Source organism: Anabas testudineus, chromosome 14 (genome assembly GCF_900324465.2).
Source record: "Anabas testudineus chromosome 14, fAnaTes1.2, whole genome shotgun sequence".
Classification (NCBI taxonomy): Eukaryota; Metazoa; Chordata; class Actinopteri; order Anabantiformes; family Anabantidae; genus Anabas; species Anabas testudineus.
In genome coordinates this window covers 4,074,223-4,095,068 of record NC_046623.1, presented here as the reverse complement: position 1 = coordinate 4,095,068, position 20,846 = coordinate 4,074,223, and the positions used below count along the sequence as shown (strand labels likewise).

General features: G+C 38.0%; 1 protein-coding gene across 8 annotated transcripts in view; it reads left to right on the top strand.

Moving 5' to 3' along the window:
• LOC113171031 (vacuole membrane protein 1) overlaps positions 1–20,846 on the top strand; it is a 56,056-nt gene that overhangs the window by 10,735 nt on the left and 24,475 nt on the right. For 5 of the 8 annotated variants that reach the window (XM_026373393.1, XM_026373394.1, XM_026373395.1 and 2 more), the window contains 3 exons: positions 8,253–8,495; positions 12,096–12,227; positions 20,588–20,668. In XM_026373393.1, the coding sequence (XP_026229178.1) occupies positions 8,253–8,495; positions 12,096–12,227; positions 20,588–20,668 (456 nt within the window). Of the gene's footprint in view, positions 1–8,252; positions 8,496–12,092; positions 12,228–20,587; positions 20,669–20,846 lie in introns of all 8 variants that reach the window. The other 3 variants (XM_026373399.1, XM_026373400.1, XM_026373398.1) reach the window with 2 other exon arrangements.

Genomic DNA, 20,846 nt, shown 5'->3' with positions numbered 1-20,846 from the left:
TTGTGTGTCAGAACTTTATCGCTTGGATTTAAACAGTACAACTTACATGCCGTAAAGTTACTGCATATTGGCTGATATTTTTTTACACTGGTAAGCTGCAGCCGCTCATGACAAGACATTTTTAAGTTTAGGTTTAAATGTAAAATATCAGATTAGTAAATATCAGCTTTTACATCTCTAAGGCAGGAAAGGATCAGATAATTATTTTGAAGATATTTAAGATTATTGTCTTTTTCATAAGATTTGGTACATGGGTCTACCCAAAAATCTTGGGACTTGGTGTCACCAAACTCTTTTTTAGGTGAATACCAGAGAGATTTGTAAATTAGAGCTGTGTGTGTGTGTGTGTGTGTGTTTGTATGGCTATCATTGTGAAGACCAGCATGAATTTTGAACAACTGGACTGAGGACATTTTCCTTACTTACAAAGTAAGGACATTTTAGAAGGGTGTTTAAAAAGCAGTTTGGGGTTAAGACTAGGTTTTAGAGTTAGGGATAGAATTATGTTTTGGTTAGGGTAAAGTTTAGGGTGAGGCAGTTAGTTGTAATGGTTAGGGTAAGGCGGAACACGTGATAAATTAAAAATTGAAACAGAGTAGATTAGCATGGCCTATGTGACAGTAGGGTGCTAGGGAATGCATTATGTCAATGAGTGTCCTCACACTGACTGCCATACAAAGATTTGTGTGTGTTTCTAATAGCTATTCAATCTTGACTGTCACACCTCAGCCATCCAAGGCATGCGCCTGTCTGTCTGTGTCTTAGAGGCCCCAGGAGTCCAGTTAATACCAAGTACAATAACCATTTGCTCTGAAAGACACACTTCACACACTACACACACACACACACACACACACACACACACAGAACCCACAGGAAGCAAATCCCTCACCAAAGTGGACTTAGTGTGTAGCCAGCTTGGAATGGCACCAATGACTCTGCCAGAAGCAGCCCAAACTAACCAGACCAAACCAGAGCACTGCTGGGAGACTGCAGGTGTTTAGGTTTTTTTGCAGAATACTTTCATTATGAAATTTTTCTTTAAAGGTCATCCAGTGCTTTTCATTTAGTCATCACACCATCACACACCCTCAGGTAGATCTGTGGAGCGGTTTCTGCATCAGTGACCTTGTCCTCCTGATTGACTTTTTATCAAGAAAGTGTTTTGATTCTGTGTAGTAGGAGACTGTAGTTGCCAAAGCAAATTGAAATACACTTAGATTAATAGTGTACACTTACTGTGCTTTAATATATTTGATGAATGTAAATTACACCATCTGAAATAAAAGTTTGAAATATTAGTTTATATGTTTCTTTTTTGTAACTTTTTTGAATTTTTTTATTAATTTGCTAAAATTTATTTTCTCGCTTTGTTTCTTACTTGTGTCAGTTGTATCCAACCGAAACCTAAACATGTTCAGTTTCTTATCACTTGGCAATTTCCACAACTGAAATGCTGAAACCAGAGAGTGTTTGGCCTTTTCACTTATTACCTTGCATTGAAGTTTACTTTATACAGTTGACATTCAGTTTTACAAATCAGTTAGCAATTGATGAGATAGCTTTAGCTCTCACTTTGTTGATGCAAAACAAAACTGAAAGAGAAGGTAAAATAAGATCAACATAAATAATATATTGTAAGAGATTCCCATTTGAATCTCTTACAATATTTTACTATGTATAATTAAAATGATAATATATATAAAATATTTAATCTATATTTCATACACATTACATTAATATGTTACTGTAGATGAAACACAGTAGGCCTGTTCTGTTTTTAGACACAGAGACAATAATGCATAAAATAATTTTTTCTTTCCTTCAGAAATGTGTTATTTGACATCTAGTGTGAACATGTATTTTTCTGGCGAGTCAAATTTAGCATAAGAAAAGATTTCATAGGTAGGTACATTTATGTTTACTTATATGTTTACTATTATATTGCATACTAACTGATGGGATTACATTACTCATTAAGCATAGAAGATTTAAAGCAAAGAAGCATGGAAATTAAGAGAAATGGTGTTCAGATGCCACTGAAATGTATCATTTGATAAAGACAGTTTGTCCAAAGCTCAACTGTGAACTTAGTTCCTCTTTTATTTAATTTGTTATTGTGTGGCATGGATTGGTGCTTTAACCCGATCTCCAAAAATTGGATTGGATTGAAATTTGTATGGTATGTATGGATCACTGATATGATTGATTTTGAAATTATTTTACTAAATCTAACTGTTCTGTGGAAAACTCAGAACTGCTGACATTCTACAATGTCAATTCTTGAAGACACTGTACATAGTATTTTCAAGAATTAAAACAAATTTAGAGAGTAGAGCAGTCCTCTATAAACCCCAGGCTTACTGGTTCAATTCCTGGTTCCTCCTGGCTATATGTCGTGGTGGCCTTTGACAAGACACCAAACCCCACAGCAGCGCTGTCATCTACTGCAGCTGTCCAAACCCCAAGGAAGTGTGTCATTATTATTTAGCCTTCTTTATAAAAAAGTAAACATTTTAATGTCATCATTGGTGATATTTGTATAATAAATATTTATAAATCAGCCAAAATGTAATGCACCCTTTTAATTTTACTATGTGAGAAAACTTATGTGACAGGATGTGATATCACATTAAGGACCCTTGAAGACCTTTAATCTGCTGTTTTCCAATGAAAGAGTCTCTGAAAGCTGTCTGTAATATTACCATAATAACTAGGTACAAGGGTAATATTACACATGTATAACTGGTTTAAGTTTAGATGGCAAATGTTATGACCTTAACAAAAGTGTTTATTTTTGTTAAAATTATTATTTACTTCAAAAATGCATAATAAACAAAAACAAATGTCAAATAATGCCTGCAACATGTAATGTCATATTGAATTAGCAATGATATTGTAACCTGAAATTATATAATATTGTAAACAGTGTAAATATCTCAACTTCAATGTAGTGCAATTGTAGAATTTTACACTCTTTGTCACTTTTTAAAGCAAAAAGCCTGCATGACCCAAAGGTGACTAGGATAGATAAAATAATGTAATTCTCAAGTTACACATATTTTTGGTTTCATAGGTTTGATAGAAACTTGTAAACTGATGTTTTCCTGGACATAAATATGTTGTTTTTATTTTTAAATGATGGTTACAACACTTGACATTTTCAGGTCTTTGAACAAAGACAGTGTTGAAAATGAAAACATAACTTAAAAATATATTAAGTATATAAAATGTGCACTGTTAATTTAGATGTAAAGATGATGGTCATGAGAACCTTGCACATACATTCAAAGTGTTATTTGTCAGTGAGCCAGAATCAGAGTGTGTCTGAATTTAAACTCATATAGTGCAAACAAATTGATAAATCACTGGGAATAGCCCATCACACCACCAGTGTTTTTACAGTTGCCTTGTGTGTATGTGTGTGTGTGTGTGTGCACGTGCATGTTTTTATCATTCACTTCCAAACACCAACGCCCCTCGTCTCTGTCTCTGCTCCATCGCTGTCCTCAGTCCAGTGTTCTCTTACCTCCCTCAGAGATCCTGACCAGGGCTTCTTCATAACAAACTAACCTCTAATGTTTGTCCTGCTTCCCCTCCAGCAGTCTCTCACCGAAAGAAGTGGTTACCAGGTTATGCTAGCTGGACCATGTCAAATGTGCTTTAATGGACCTTGACAACCACAGCGAACTGTTAATGACTGAACCGTCCTGTGGTTGTGGTCACTGAGAACTGGTCACTTTATGGTCATCCATTAATGTCTGGTTTGGGGCTTTAGAAGTAACTCCACTGGCCACTATAAACTAACAACAAACATCAACGCAATGATTGGTGGCTCAGAGAAACAAAAAATAAACCTAGAATTGTATAATTTCCCCTCAGTTCGTATTATTTCGATTTTTATAACATAGTGCACAACATTTAATTTTGGAAGGCATGCAGGGAAAAAAATCAGCAATTTAAAAAAAACATATTTATAGCCTACAGAATGCTTACACTTTGAATCTAACTGCACTGTCTGTGCCACAACTTCCTAGTGGAAATGTACTGTTTTTTGAAATTCCATGTGGTACGTGATGAAATTTCAGTATGAGTGCTTTCACTCCACTGCATGTTTCTGTGTACAGAATAAACCAGTTTTACCTTATAATTTAAAATGTAAAAAACACTGCCTTGCATAATATATTATAGTATTATTCTGTCAGTGTGTATGTCTACTGAACTAATGCAATAAAATATGGTGTTTTGTGTTAAACTAAAGAAGCTTGTTATAATGATGATGCTGTAATCAACAGTCTGTGTCAGTAGTTCTTCTCAGCAGCAGCTATTGGCCAACTAACTTTCACATCCTCCTTTGGTGGGTAAGCTAACGCACACTTTGTTCTCTCTGTAGCACTGAGAGGAAGCTCTTTTCTATCTATGTGCTTCAGCAGCTAAAATAGTCATAACCATCACTGTCATTTGTCCAGGATAGAGGTTAAAAAAACTATTTGAGGGATTTAAGTGATGTGTCACGTAGAAGCACAGAACAGCATGGACGCAAAAGCATGAATGTGTATAGTATCATAACCCCCTTTTTAATCATGCACAACACACACAAAATGGGAACCCATTCATAACAAAGTTGCCTCACAGCACGAAGAGTGGTCAACCCCTGCAACAAGCTTTTAACTTAAGACCTAGTCTGATGGGATTAACAGTACTGTGGTCAGAGGGAATACAATATTTACTGTGCTCACATATAATTGAACTCATAGTATTCTAACAATCGCAAAATTAAAGGATATGGGCTGAAAAAAACATAGACATTCAGCATGAATAGCCAAAAGAGAATTATCAGTACTTACATTTGAAATAGCTCTATACGGTATATTTCTGTCTGTCAGATAGCAAAACCATTCTTGTTTTTCCATTTCCACAACAGACACATTTTAACATTGATCTGATTTGAATCAAACACTGAAGAGGACAGGTAATGTAAAAATCACCACACCCCAAGATAAATCAGTCTAACAGCTTTAGATGACAAGTGTAATTTCAGGGATAATTTCTTTAAACATCTCACAGTGGATATCTTACTTTGGTTGACAGTAGTTATTTGTTTTGACCATGTGCTGTAACCTGTATTTATGATGTATTGTAAACACAAACACACATAGTTTAATATGGGATCCAAACAGTTTTTTTTCCCTTGGAAACTCCCAGTGTGCATGCACTCATACCCTAAAGTGGGGATCCCACTCGTTTTGGAGAAGAGTTGCTTTGTGCAGGTTCCCACAGGAATGCCAACAATGCTGTAAGAGTGCAGAGATTTGTGTCAGTGCTGTAGTGTATTTCACCATTACACTAGACTCAGCTATAAGGTGGATAGTTATACAAATAAACCCTCACTACTACACTGTTTGTAGTAAAAATAAGATGGAACAATGCTCTCTCAGAGACAAAATACTTCACTCCACTACGTATTCTGTTATTAATCAACTAATATTCCTTGAAAATAGATTAAATGTGTGCTTGTGTGCATGTCAGGTCAGTAACTAATTCAGACAAAGGGCACATACCTGAATGATGCCGCTTCATGGTGAATCAGCTGAACAAGGCTATTGTGTAAGATGAGAGGCAGTGACACAGCATTAGCCAGAGAGAGCACATACTCTGTCTGTGGGTGTTTGGTAAACGTACACTACCTGAGATAGAGTTAGAAGGATAGGAAGGTCTTTCTTGGCCACACACACAAGTGCTTAAGGAGTATGCATATATGTATGAAGTGTATGTGTGGATGTCTAGGGAGTATGATCTCACTGGAGAGTTACTGCAGAAGATTTGAGGCTGGGGAGTTGCCAAAATGACTGGGCCAGTGCTGGGAGTTTCTTGACTCCTTGCTCTGGGTCAGTAAAGATTTTCCTATTTGTCTTTTGCCTTTGTAAGAAAACAAATGTGCGAACATCAGATGTTTTCTCTCAAAGTCCTGTGTGTGTAATTTTTATTATTAATATAAATCTTACTGCGTCTGGTGCTGATACTGTGTGTACAGAAACTAATCTGTGTCATCTAAAGGGAGGGCACTGTTTCTAGAGAAGACATGGATGTTTTGTGTTGCCTCACACACAACTGTCCTCCCCTCCCACGTCCCGTCATGTCCTGTCCTGCCTTGTCCCAAACAGCTCCGGAAGTTCCACCCCCACCCAAGGTTTGCCAGATTGCTTAGCCACTATATTGCGTAATGCCAAACTGACATTGTGCGTCACTGGGAGTACCCTTCCTACACACAGATACCCAATGAGTGTAAACACATGGAATCGACAGAGTACACACAGCCTGCTTACATCAGCCCACTCTGTGGACCAACCTTTATTTACAGGGATTACATTACTGACTTGTTTGATCATATCGGTCATTTCAGATCCATTCAGCTCATTGTTTGGTGTGTAACAAGCATTCTTAAAGAGGAAATGCAAAGTTGCATGACCTTTTCTTCTTGACTGGATCCTGTTCAGTGTAAAACTTAGACAAACATGTGCTCTCACACAATACAAATAGTGTCCTTGTTCCTCTCAGACAACAACGGCGATAACTGAATTTATGCTGCAGGACTAGCGTAGCTTTAATGAAAATTGTAGTACTTTCTGTAACCTGTTCAGCAAAGCAGCAGTAACATTTCAAACTTAACATAAATAAGTAGGAATAAATAGGAAATAAATAGGAAATCAAAATACTCTCCAAATGTTTAAAATAGTAGAGTTTTTTTTTAATACAAGGAGTGTATTGAAATGGAGATTTCTGCTTGTTATGTTCATCTAGGTATTTCTGTCTGAGTTTATTTGTGAGTGTAAATGGCCTCAGCAACATTGTGCGTATTGGGAAGCATTGTTTGTGAGTCTATAAAGTCAAGAGAAAAAAAAAGCTGAATCAGCTTTCATCAAGCACCAAAAATCCAACCTGTGCCCCCTTTCTACTCCTTGATTCTTTGAGCCTAATTGAAATGAGTCAATAAACAAGAGCCAGAAATGTAAACCAAAGAAAGTCCCATCAAAGACACAAATCCTCGTATATGCAAATATCTCATTCTTACTGCAGGAACCCTCAAACATGAATAAATTCTGTCTGAAGAGAGTCTGAATATAGAACCTGCTTCTTCTGCTGCTGCTCTTTTCTTCATTATTATTGCATGGCTCTCCTGTGGGTACACATATGGGAAAATGCTCAAATAGCTACATTTGATTATGTGTGTTTGTACAGACATGGTCAAAGGTAGTACCCCTCCACTTCAAAAAGAAGAAAAGAAATTAACTTTCTAAGTAGAAAGTGACAAAAGTAATTCACAATCCAATATGCTCTCAAGTGCTTTTGATTTTGTATGCAACATATTATTTGAAATATATATGTATATACACATATATATATAAATGTGCAGAAATACTCCTTGAGATGAGATGATAATGTATTCTTTACCTTCACCAAGGTTGAAAAAAGTATCTATTTCTTTATCCACTCATACTGCACTCTCCTTTTATTTTGATTGGTACACATAATAATACGCTCAACAGCGTCCCAGTTTCTTTGCAGAAAGCCTGTATGTAACTCAGAAACATGAAATGAACTAAAACTAAGAGACAACATGTCCAGTCTTGATTTAATTTCTTAGAAAATATTCAGAGCTATACTATTGGATGGAAGAAAATAATCTGCTTGAAATGTCACTACAGGCTACTCATTTATTGCAACTTCTACCAATATTGTTGGCCAGGCCATTGTAGAAGATCTTTGTAGAATAAGCTAAAGTTCTGCTCTTTTCACTGCTTCTTTTTATTTCATTGTTTGTTGTTTACTCTCTTATTGATTACTCTCCTTTTCTGTTGTGACTTTAATTCTCCTTTAGGTTTTGAAGCCATTTTAAGTTTTTTGCATAACTCTCTATCTTAATCATCACAGTTATGTGTTTCTCTGTATTCATAAAGCGAGGAAAGCAGAAGGCACAGTTACTCTTTATGCAAATGTATAGTTAAAAGCAAGGAAGAGTCTAACTGTTGTAGGAACTACAGGAGAACTACAGTTTTAAATTGGCCCACATATAACTGTCTGTATGTTATCAATCAGTGTTTGACTCACTGCTATCACTTTCTCATTATGCTTATAGTGAAGGGTTCTTCCTCTGACTCAAAACTACTTCCAATGGGTGGATTAACTCCCACTCTCTTTTTCATTCCTTTTCTTTTCATCTTTTCTCTCAACTTTCTATCTCTATTTCTCAGGGACCACACATTGCATCAGTGACCCTGGCAGCCTACGAATGTGGGTCTGTGGATTTCCCTGAACCACCATACCCTGACCAAATTGTCTGTCCCCAGCACAAAGCAACAGAACTAGGTTCAGATGCTGAGCGGGTGGGCGTGGAGGCCACAGGGGTGGACCGAGGGGTTGGGTCAGCAGCTCTCCATGGAAGTATCTCTCTGTGGACTATCATCTCCAAAGTCCGCTTGGAAGCTTGTATGTGGGTGAGTGCTTGCCTCACTCTGGCAGTACATACTGTTGACCAGTTAGTAACTCATAGCGGGAGCAGTTGTAGTGACTGCTCATGTGCCGCCATTTTGACTGGTATTCAGAGAGTATGCTTTGAAATATTGTTGCTGTCAGGTGGAAACCTCAGATCTGCCACATGCCAGTTTCTCAGAAGCTAAGAAAAACAGTCTTGTTTTCACATTGACCACCATGCATTTTTGAATTTATCCAGTGGGTTTTAAGAGGTGTCATTACATAGAGGGTGGTAGAAACATGTAAATTACCAAAATTGAAGGCTTTTAGAGACCTACTTTTGCAATGGCTGTGTCAAACTATTACATGCCAAGCACTTGTAAGAATATAGGTGCACGAATCAGATTATGGGTCCATTATTTTAAACAGTAACCTCGATGAGAAAATGTAAAAGGTAGAAATGGTACAAATTTACATATACACTCTGGGTGACAAATTAATTCATTGATAACTCATTTGCTGGGAAACCCCAGCTCCTTAGCATGAATTTCCCCTATGCATTGTCAGTGGTTTCACACCTTTAACCAGCCTTGTGGCTGCTGAGAAAGATTAAATATTTTCAGTCTACGATGTATTTTCAAGACCAGAACAGACCATGTCATAAAAGTAACTGTATAAAAGTAACACTTTAACTTTTATAATGTCAATTTGTTTTTAAAACTTGGACAGATTTAATCAAAGAACAACCTACTAAATGTTGAGTTATGCTATACGATTAGGGGCCTTTGCCTATTTATTAGTGACTCACATTTATCTCAGAGTAACCATGAAACCACCCCCATTGCAACTCTCACACACACATATGCAGGACACATGAAAACACAACACACCGATCTAGAAGTTACTTCTTTATAACTACAGAATTGTTTTGTTCACTGTTATCGTCAGTTGATTTTTTTTTCATCGAAAGAAAGACCTGAGTGAGGAAAAACAATGAGAAAAGAGAACTGCCACATGATATAAGTTTTATCAGTCTTTGTTATCTGTTTCCTTGTTCTGCGTAATGTGGAAGGTACTGAGGTGACAGGGAAATACAGATCCTCAGCTACTTCATTACTGGGGGCTTTACAGGAACTTGGCAGGCTTTTTTATTTTAATAAATTTTTATTGTGCTTTTTACAAGCAAGATTATAATAACATAGTTACACAAACAGTGCACAGAATTTACATTTTACAGCCTTTCCACAACCTGCTCACTACTGTACCTGGCCTTCGGGCTTCCTTATTGTTTTTAATATATAGAGTAAACCCACTGAGACCCTCATGCTTACTTAAAAATGCAAAATTGGAAACAGGTACTCTAAGATTTGTATTTATTGGATAATCATACCCTTACACAAATACATATTTGTACCAGGATTATTTTATTGATGATATCTATTTACTACCCTTTAACCATTTTACACATGCTAAATTTATATAAAAATGATACTGTAATAAAGGATACTGTGGTTCTGTGATCTTCAACTTTGACCCTTTGTAATAAGATGTTGGTATATGGTTGGTATATGAAACATAGATCATCTTAATATACCTAAATCCTATTTATTGTGTGAACATGTAGAAAGAAACAACTTGCAGCATGTTAGTTTTTCTGGGTTCAGAGAAGAATCAGGTATCCTCTGTGCCAAGCTGCAGCCCCACTTGCAACCACACCACGCTCTGAGTTGTAATACAGGACTCTGTTTGTGGGTGTGTGTGTGTGTGTTTGTCTGTGTGTGCCATCCAATCTCCTTGGACTTAACAGTGCACCCATGTAACCTCAACCTGGCATGACCTGGCTGAGGCTGGCACAGCCCGACTGAGGCTTGTAAGATCTACAGTTGCACACACCTGTTGCATCCATGGTTTCAGAATACCCCTACTAACATCTCCACATCCTCCGCTTGCCAGCATCTCACCTTCTTGTAATCAGACATTGCATTCCCCACCATTACCTTGTCGTCCTCCTCTCTCCTTCCTCTTTCTTCCTCTCTGTCTTTTTTACGCCTTGAAATCTGTCTGTCCACTGTTGCCGCTTCCTTCCGTGCTCCACTTCAAACACTACTACTGTGCAGGTGGACATATTTCACTGCCCCCTGCACAATGCAAAGACATACACAGCCGCATGAACCCCCACAAACAGAGGCAGGGCTATTGAATGGTGCAGCTGCCAGGAAGATTAAGGCACCTCTTCATAAAGAGAACTGGCAGAATTCATCAAAGACTGCAGTGTTAACAAGAGAGAAGGGTGTCCAGATTAAAGATGCAGTTTGCCAGGTTTTGGGATAGCACCGCCTTCTGAGAATGATTGTTTGGGCTTGTTGTCGCTGCCATGGTTGCTAACTACCCACTAATCATCTTCTGGCTCAGCCAGCCAGCTAAATGCAAGTAATGTGGCTATGATTAGTCAGTTATATTCTTCTGGGAGAGAGACTGACGCTGTGATTTTGTGTATGTTCCACCTAGACAGCTGGATTTCAGTTTTAAATCTTACTTTGTTTTTTTCATTGCTGCCTGTGCATTGTAGGACGTTAGGAATGTGTTGGGGCTTGAAATCATCCATATGCCTCTTGTAATTGTAACTTACACTAATTATATCCTCACCATCTTCTGTCATCTCCCTTGCACCCCTACTCTGCCCCCCTTAAACATTAAAGTAATGAGCTGTGAGCACCTCCAAAAACACTGCATTTCTTGGCGGCCGTTTTCATTGTGTTAATTAAGTCTGTAGCCCTAAACCCCCCACACTCCCTCCATGTCCTCATGTTTTGGCGGTATGAACTTGATGAACCGACCAAGTGCTGAGGATTTATTCTGCTCAAATCACTTCCGCTTTTTTCTCAGCTAAGCCCCCCTCAATCACACAGGCTCCAGTGCTTTAAAGCTACAAGCTCCTTTTGGCTGTCAGATATTGATATCTTGGTTCCTTTAGACCCCCTGGGCTTGTTAGCACTTCTTAAATTTCCCAGAAACACTGGATACCACATGTCCAAAGTGGATTGGAACAGAGCAGTTAGCAGTGCAGTTTATTTGCTGTTTAGAGGTGGCATCTGGTCTTTCACCTTTCCTTGGCCTGTGTTTTATGTGTCCATGATCATTTAATAATCTAAAGGATTTTTGTTCTCGTAAACCCTTTCCGTTTTATTCCTATTAAGCTCGCTGATCACACAATCCCAGACGTCAAGCAGTGCAAGCTCCTTTGCGTAGTGGATATTGATATTTTTGCTCCATTAACCCTCCAGGCACCATGGTCACATGCTTTTCGTAATTATTAGCATTTTACTAAGACAAATAAATAATTTTTACAACCAAACTACTCAATGCATAATTTAAACCAATAAAATGAATTGTGCCTAAATACAAAAACATAAAGATCATAAACGCAGACAAACTGCACTTTTTGCTTTCTCAAAATTATTTTGAATTCAGATTTATTGGCATGATGACACAGAAGCCTGTGTTGCCAAAACAATATAAGGCGGCATATCACACCAGGGAGTACTATAAAATCCAGCATCTGAGCAGCATTAATTAACCTTCTCTGTATATGTGTGTTTGCGTCTGTGTTTCTGTATAAGCAGGGTGCAGGTACAGCTATAGGAGAGCTTCCTCCTTACTTCATGGCCCGGGCAGCACGGCTGTCTGGCGCTGACCCTGATGATGACGATTACCAGAAGTTTGAGGAGATGCTAGACTCGACTCAGTCTGAACAGGTGACATACAGTTCCAGGCACCATGTTCAACTTATTATCCTTCACCTTCGTCATACTCTATCATGTAACCACTCTCATGTACTCGTGTCTTTCCATGTTTTTCTCCCCCTACTCCAAAGAAGATTCATCAAGTAAAGCTAAAACATCTACTACTTGCTGCAATTTATTCTTACCTTTCTGCTCATCTGCTCTTTTTTATTCTTGTATTTGTTTTACTCTCTTAAATTTTTATTTCCAATTAGCTTTTTACTTGTTATTTTATTTCAACAGATTGGTAGTTTTCTAAATAGACCATTGCAATCTCCCTAGACTGTGTGTGCTAGATTTACCACATTGTACCCTGTGTGTGTGATCACTGACCAAGCCCTACCTCAGTGTCTCATCGGTACAGGAGGAATCAAGTCCTTTCACAACATTATGACTAAGAGAACAGTGATGATGCACTCAAGTTAAATGTTCCCGCCATGTCCAGTCCTTTATGTTGAAATTCCTTTAAAAAAACGGTTCACGTATTAAACATTCCTGCAGAAGTTTCTACAATGGCTAACAGCTCACTATATTTATTTTTCCACCCTCTTGTGATCATGAATAGTGGAAGAAAATGGGGGGGGGGGGGGCATTTGTAAAGATGTTTCATCAGAAGTGTCCTAATAGTCTTCATCCTCAGGAATGCTTTTCTCTCTCCAACACTATGGGTCAAACAGTCAGACAGGTCAAGTGTAGTAAAACAACTGCATCCATAAATGGGGGTCACTCTTGTATGTGCAGATACACTGTAACAAGTAGTAGCAGACAGTTACCAAATAAATCCCCTGTTTTTTATGTGGGTATTCTAGATATCAAGGGATTACTTAGTGATTCCAAGGAATGTTCTTTCTGTTTACAGACAGTATTTCACTTTTCAGGATTAGAAACAATTAGTTTGTGGTTTATATATGAATTGTTCTCTACTGGCATGCTTTCTTTGATAATTTAGTAACTCCAAAAAGAAAAGAAACATTATTGGAAGAAAGATCAAATCCATCATATATTAAGTGTATATGTTTATGTGTTGTAAATGAGAAACACTGTTACTCTGTCTTTACAGAAAATATCAATACATTTTCTGTTCATGTTTTAAACCCAAGATTTATTATTTGAACTTACCTCTCAGTGATAGTTACACAAGTCTGTACTTAACCAGTCCCTTGGTTGACTGTTTTACACACATAACACCATTGTTAGTTGGTGTGAGGTGAAAGCATGTGATTCTCTAGAAACGGAGTTCTCAGAAATGATACATTCTACTATGTAGATGTGCTATAGTTGTGTAAATTGAGCATCGTTATAATAGAAATTTTGCATCAACCACATTTTTCATGATGAGCATAGTTTAACTGACTCCCAGCACACAATTACACAAACTGAAATAACCTTTCGAGACACTAATACTGAAACATGTTCAAGGAAGTCGCGGTGAGACGAGCAGAATGTGTGCTGCGCATTAACATGCAGCAGAGCACCTTCTGTAAGGTCCACTCTTGTGGACAGCCCGGTAGGTTGGCACCAACAGACTACGTTAGTGTGAATGGAGCTCTGACATCACTTACTGATAAAGGGGTGCTTCCCACCAAAACTGTGAAAAAAGAGCAGAGACAAACGGAGTGCGTGGGGAAGACGACATTTCGTCTAAGTGATCATCAACAGCTCCTGCGTGTATTTTCCTATACAAACTAACACAGGGATGCAGGAGGAGCATCGCATCTATGCACGGGCAGATTAGAAGTGACGGTGCGCACGGGTGTCTCAGTGCAAGTCTTGCTCTCTCTCTGACACTGTTTCTTTTTCTGTCCCTCTATTCCTATGTTCATTCTTTCTCACGCACTGTGTTCGTCTCCCACTGCGCATTGCTCTCTCTCTCGCTCTCTTTCTCTGATGATATCTGGCAGCCGTGTGTATGTATGTAATGTGTGCTCGCGTGATTGGACAGCATCTACAGGCAGGTTGCTTGCACCAGGGAGGACCTGCCACATACGGAAACATTTTTTCTCTCATCAAGGCTTTTACCATTACTCGGATGTTCCCAGGGTTCCCTGCCTCACTCAAGGAGATCCCGCAAGACCTCTCTGATTTTCACTTTTCCACTTTTTACACCTTTTGAGGTGGACACGGAGGCATTCATCCGCTGTGGATTTGTGTCTGAGTTTTTGATTGAAAGCTGAAAAGCAATAGATATAGACCAAAGTGGAAACAGTCTCCACTGGGATTGGATTGTAAAAACTCTGGTATCGTTGGATCATTGTGTTTAGACAGGAAGTGGTTAAATTTTGTCGTCAAGGATGTGACCCCCCCATTCAACCCTGTTCCCCTCCACACACACATTCCCACACACACAGCAGCAGAGCTGGATTAAGATGCTGCCTTCGTCCCATCTGATCAAGTCACAGAGGTTTGTAGGTGCCAGCAGTTTGACCTAAACCCAGTGGTATTTCTCCCAGCCTGCACGTGCCAACTTCCTGCCACAAGTGCATGTGATGCACAGCAGCAGAGCACGCTGTTTTTTTTTTTCATTCATTCAACAGAGCTATTCAAGAATAATGAAGTCATGCCTTTTCTAACAGCTCCAGACGCTGATGTCATGAACATCGGCTTTTTTCCCCTCTTAAATCTTTAGCTCAGAACGAGAGCACTCTGTGTCCTGAAGAGGAACCTTCTGTATTGACACAGACTATATCGGAGCACTCCGCATGGATCAAGTGTGTGATGGCTTGTAACTTGATAATGACATTATTTCCTGGATTGTGTGTGTGTGTGTGTGTTTTGTTTCTCATCCGGCATGGAAAGGGTTAACAGGCTGTGAATTCTTGATTGCCAACTCCCAGGATCGTATCTCCTGTAACTCAAATCAGGGCCATCTGCGCTGGGCGTATGCCTGCCTTCCCCCCTGGCCTACTGCACTCAAAGGCTCTCTGTACTGTGGTTTGCCCGGCCCCGTCACGTGACTTCTCTGAAAGTGCCCCCTCCCTCCTCCTCCCTCTTTATTTCCAGTAAACTGTTTGAAAGGAGGGGGGTGAGTCAGAGTAAAACCAGCTTCCCTTTAACCACAGCTTGTTAAAGAATTTGTCAACGTGGACTCAGGGGTGCATTTTTTTTGTCTGCATTTGTGTGTGTCTAGATAGATCTGAATGTCTAGCTCTTCTTTTTATTTTATTCTTTTGTCATAAAAGGGGACTGTAGCTCCGATTGCATCAGGACTCCATAATCACTCTACTTCCTGTACCAGAGAGCGCGGGCGTGGGCTTGTCAGGAGTTAATGAGATGAACTTTAGCCGTCGTCATGTCGGGGGGCTTGCGGGCGCTGCGGAGATGCGTGTCTTCTGTGTGAAAGACTTTCATTGAGAAAAAAAAGAAAACAGAGAGAGCGGGAGAGAAAAAATGTGCGTGGGTGTTGACTTGTGTATAGGCTATGCATAGATTTTTCCTTGTCTGACACTTAAATTTTCCACAAGGAGCAGAATGCCTTGTTGCTGCCTGCTTTTTGTCTATGTTTGAACTCTGTACCCCATCAGCACTACCAAAGCCAACGTGTATGCTCTGCTAACTTGTTCACAATGAAAATTCCGTTTTTTGGGAAAGAACCCTTTGAGCAACTTGTCATGAAATCCAAAATAAACAGATACCACATCATACAATAATGCACTATAGATGAAACAGACAAAACTAATTGTATTTACTGCAAAAACCTAGTACTTGCAACTTGCCTTGTTTTCATTTAGTATATATATCAAAGTACTACCACGGCTTAGAGAGAAACTGTAAATGTGTTGGGGTTTCTGTATCAAGTTCAAAAAGCTTCTTTCTTTTGGGTTTTTCCCCATGGATTTTTCTAATAACTGTCATCACCTGGCAACTGTAACCACAGATTTTCAAACTGTCATGTTAAATGTAGAGCTCACAAATTTTAACACAGGACAAGCTCCTGTACATATAGACTAAATATATTTTCTGTTTTCCAGTATATGGTAGCTTGTGTATATGTTTATGTTTGCAGTGGGCCATGCATTGTTGTGTTAGTTCATTTCAAAAACCTTTATTTCACTGTGTGTTGTTCATGTTCATGTAACACATGTTGGGGACATCAGTAAGATGTGGTTTGCTTAATCAGATGAGAAATTGAATTATCTGGCCATTATAAGTGTATGGAGAAAAATATCCCAACCTGTAACAGATCAGGCGAGTATTATTTCCCACAGAGGTTGGCTCCATGTGGGGTGAGTGGGCAGACTGCTGAATAAAGCATGTGTTCAGAGAGCAGCCAAACCTGCAACCAAAACCTTCATGGTTTTAATGACGCTGCACCCTTGACAAAATCTTACCAAATGTAATTGCTGCTAAGCCCGACCATACAGGCTGGGGGTGACGGGGGTGGAGGAAGGGTGGGGGTTAGGGTGGTGGCAGTCAGCCCTTGGCAAGCTGCCTGGCAAAGATGGTGATTTTCCATAAGCCGCCAACAACAGAGTCTGGATGTCTGAACCCCAGCCATCCAAGATAGACGCTTCTCTGGTACAGAAATGCAGAATGGAAAGAGAGTGCAAGTACAGAGTTCAACTATAGTAAATCACAGTGTCACAAGATCACACACACATATAACACACCCTTCCATGCCCTCCCCTCACCTCCACAGGGACCCTTTGTTCACACTGCGGTGATATTTTAATGCTCAGTGTCATTGTATAAGCCAAAAAAGCTCCGATACTGCATCTAATGCAAGCAATGCATGTGTCATGATGTCAGAAAACAAATGGGATTCACAGGTTGTCTCCATTGCACTGATTGGTTCTGCAGGGTTCTGTCTGTGCTGCATAAACAGTGAGTGTCAGGTGTCCCTGGTCCGGACACGGTCCTTGGAGGTACAACTGTGAAGTAACCATACACATTCCTTCCCTCCCTGTATCCCACCAGCTGAGCAACTCACATACACATGAACACACACATAAACAGATTTACCCCCCCACCCCACACACACAGGTATGCACACATGGGGACTGGCTAGAATTAAAACTACAGGCTCGTCAAAGGAGAAACTTTCATGATTGGATGTCAGTGGAGGCAGAATTTCAAATCATGAACCAATCCGATTCTGAATCCCTTTGCTCCCCCCACCACCACCTTATTAGGGGACCTCCCATGTCTCTCAAATTTCCTGTCCACTGGGTTGCACCCCATAAAGAATGTCATCAGCACTGTACTGGTTTTGTTGACCATATTAGGTATGATCGTGTATTGCCAGCCCCCTCTTGCTCATCATTTTTTAAAATTAATTTAATGTTTTGGACACAGAGGCCTCACCTTTTAAGAAATAAAATACTTTTTTCTGGTTTTTAATAAGAAATGTTATTCTTCTCTTATTTATTTTCTAGTTGATTAGTAGTTTTATTGTTTTAGGTGAGAAAAAGATGCATTCAGTGGAAAAGATTGTACTCTACATACAGGAAATATTCTTGAGGAAATTTTGATTTAAAATAGAATAGAATTAGACAGTCCACTGACCCCTAATTATTTTAGAGTTTCAATATAAAATGTGACAGATGCATTTTGCAAAAAAGTTATTTAAAAAAACATGAACAGTTTGTTTCAGCAGAAACACACAATTTAATAAATATCTTAAGGAGAATATTGGCGTTAATACCAACATTGATTTGTTTGTTGAGTTTGAATTTCTATTTTTGTAAAAAGAATAAATTGAAATAGAGTAAAAGCCTAAAAAGAAACGTATTTGCAGTTAAAATAAATTAATGGGAAGTTTTTTTCATTAATAATAGTCTGGTCTGTATTTGTAATGAGCCTGACGTTTAATCCGAAAGGCCCAAAATTATGCAAACATCTAAATAAATTAAATAGCCAGTGCAAACTTGAATATATACATCTGTGATTACAGCAGCCACAGATTTCAATTAAAGTACCGAAATGTCTTATTTTTTGCATATTTCTTTATAATATACTTTATATAAACAAGCCATAAATAGGATTTAAGGCTTTATTCTGCTGAATATTTATATAAATATTAAACAGACAAAGTTGCCTAATGAAGAGCTGTGTGTAAAATAAAGTTCTCATCTCATATAATTAAAATAAAAAATATGTGTATATTATTTATTAAGTATAAATATATCAAGAAATTCTGCACAATTAATAAGGGGACGGTATCATAACAAAAAATTGCCATTAGCTATGCAAAAAAATAATAATCTTATTGTTTCTCATGATATAAATGCAACAACTTTAAAAAAAGATCAGACAGTTGTATAAATATTAACGAATGAAAGTCTTTGTGCACTTTTTGGCTATAAAGTCTGTATTCTCTGCTTTCAACAAATCAGTTTATGTACATGTTAAGGCCCTGTGAATCTAAACTATTTAACAGAATATTTTGAGAAGGCAATGTACTCTTGTGTTGTTATTTTAAAAGTGGTATCAACTAAGTATTTCACAATTTTTATGCAAACAATTATGTGTTTTGTTTTAACAAATGCAATTGCATGTTTTGAAAGCATTTTTAAAAAAAATATTTACCTAGATAGTGAATGTGTCTTCCCAGAAAATGAAAGGTCCTGGATCAAGGGTTTCCTTTGCATTCCTAGTGTGTTCCCAGAACAAGTTTAAGTAAAATCCAAACAGATTAAAGTTCCTCTTCCCAGAAAAGGTATATTGGGGAAAAATCTGTGTCATTGCTGTGAAAAGAGGCTTTTGTGAATCTGTCAGGGGGGATAGGGCAAGACCAGCAGGAAAAATAAGAATTTGTGAGTCACTGGAATGACCAGAGTCTGTTGTCTTGTTCTCACGTTCCCAGTGACAATGGAATTTAAAAACTGGCACTGGAGGTAAGATAGATACATGCTAAAACCAGTTTACAATTCTCCTGGAATGAAGAAGCATGTTTTAGAGATGAGCGTTGTAATTATTTTTGGAATATGTAGCAGGTGAATCAGTAGGACTTGGACGTGTTGGCACGAGGGTCATGAGTTTAGTGCAAGACTTGATTTAGTTTTGAACCCTGCCTTTTTCATTCAAACATTTAATTTAATATATCTTCCTCCAAATAAGTTATTATTATTATCATTAGAGATTAGATGAGTTCTTGTTTTTTGTGATGGAAGGTGAACTTTTTCATCACCAAGAGTTCCTCATCAGACATAATTTTCACATTTATTTTGAAAGATTTGGATACATTTGAATGAATACAGGGCAATCATTGTAGAGAGTATGCATGACTATTGGAGTTTGGAGATATTTGTTATTTAAATTAAGAAGCTAAACTTGAGAGGGTTGAGAAACAGATTCTAAGATTTACTTGACAGAAAATCACTCTGGTGCACACTCAATTAAAAGAGACATATGTATATAAGCTCATATCAAGCTCAGAAAAGGTTTTCACTGCTCCACATCTCATTTCTGAGGGTCCCATTATTTGGTTTGTCAGTTGATGTTTTATTCAATAAATCATTTAGAGTTTTTATTCAGGGAACATTTACACTAGGTATAAAATCTTTCTGTTGCAGCCCTTACAGTAGGAAGATTTGCTGCTGCTTTCAACACATTTGAAAACAAGCACAAATGAAAAAGCAGGTTATTCATACATTTTTCGTTTCACTGAAACACTAATAAGTTTTTAGATATAAAACAAAAGGTTTTTCTGTCAGGAGCCAGACAGTAATTTAAATACAAGATGAAACATTACCATTCAAAGGTGATGGAGAAATCCATAAAGCAGATCTTTGGTTATACAATGTTATCCCAAATTAAAATGTTATCCCAAAAATTATTTTGGGTTTCAACATGACACTTGAATGGCTTTCAGAGCATTTATCAAAATCTTTTCAAAAAAGAAAAAAACACCATTTCAACTGGCTGCACATCTTTATTTCACACACCTCTGTGATATTCCCTCTTCCACAAAAACAACTCTTTGCTCTAACGTGCCCTCGCTGCCTTTAATTGAAAGAATTCAGTAGCCCCATGACTTATTTGGATCGCAACAAGTTTATCTATCAGTCTACAACTTAAGGAACTTCAGTTATTAAACTAATTAATTGTGTGAAATAGCTAACCAATAATCATTTTAAGAGTTTTAAGGTGAGATAATCCACTAACTATAAAGCGAACATGTGAAATATACAATGGTAAAAAGACAACAATAGTACAACAATAACCAGAATAAATTGTTGTAATTTTGTGTTGGAGCAAGGTTAACTACAGAGTCATCTTGTTTAAGCCTCGTCTACATGACACAAACAGTATGCACACAGTATGTGATCAATATCAACGGAAGTCTAGGATGAAATTTTAATCCCACATTTCTCTCACCTCTGCTTTTTTTCCAGGACTTTGCCACTAGAGCAAAAGTAGCAGTGCAGAAACTCATCCAAAAGGTCGGGTTCTTTGGGATTTTAGCCTGTGCTTCAGTAAGTAAAGTCAAACACAGTAATTGGTTTTGTTTTTAGGATTATTAGTCCTGACAATTAATTTTTTCAGGTTCATGCTAAGCTTTTATTGGCAGTGGTACATAATTTCAGTTTCATAATTACGAGTTCTGCATTGTTCAACATACATTATAAACATGAAAGAAATATTCTGAAATGT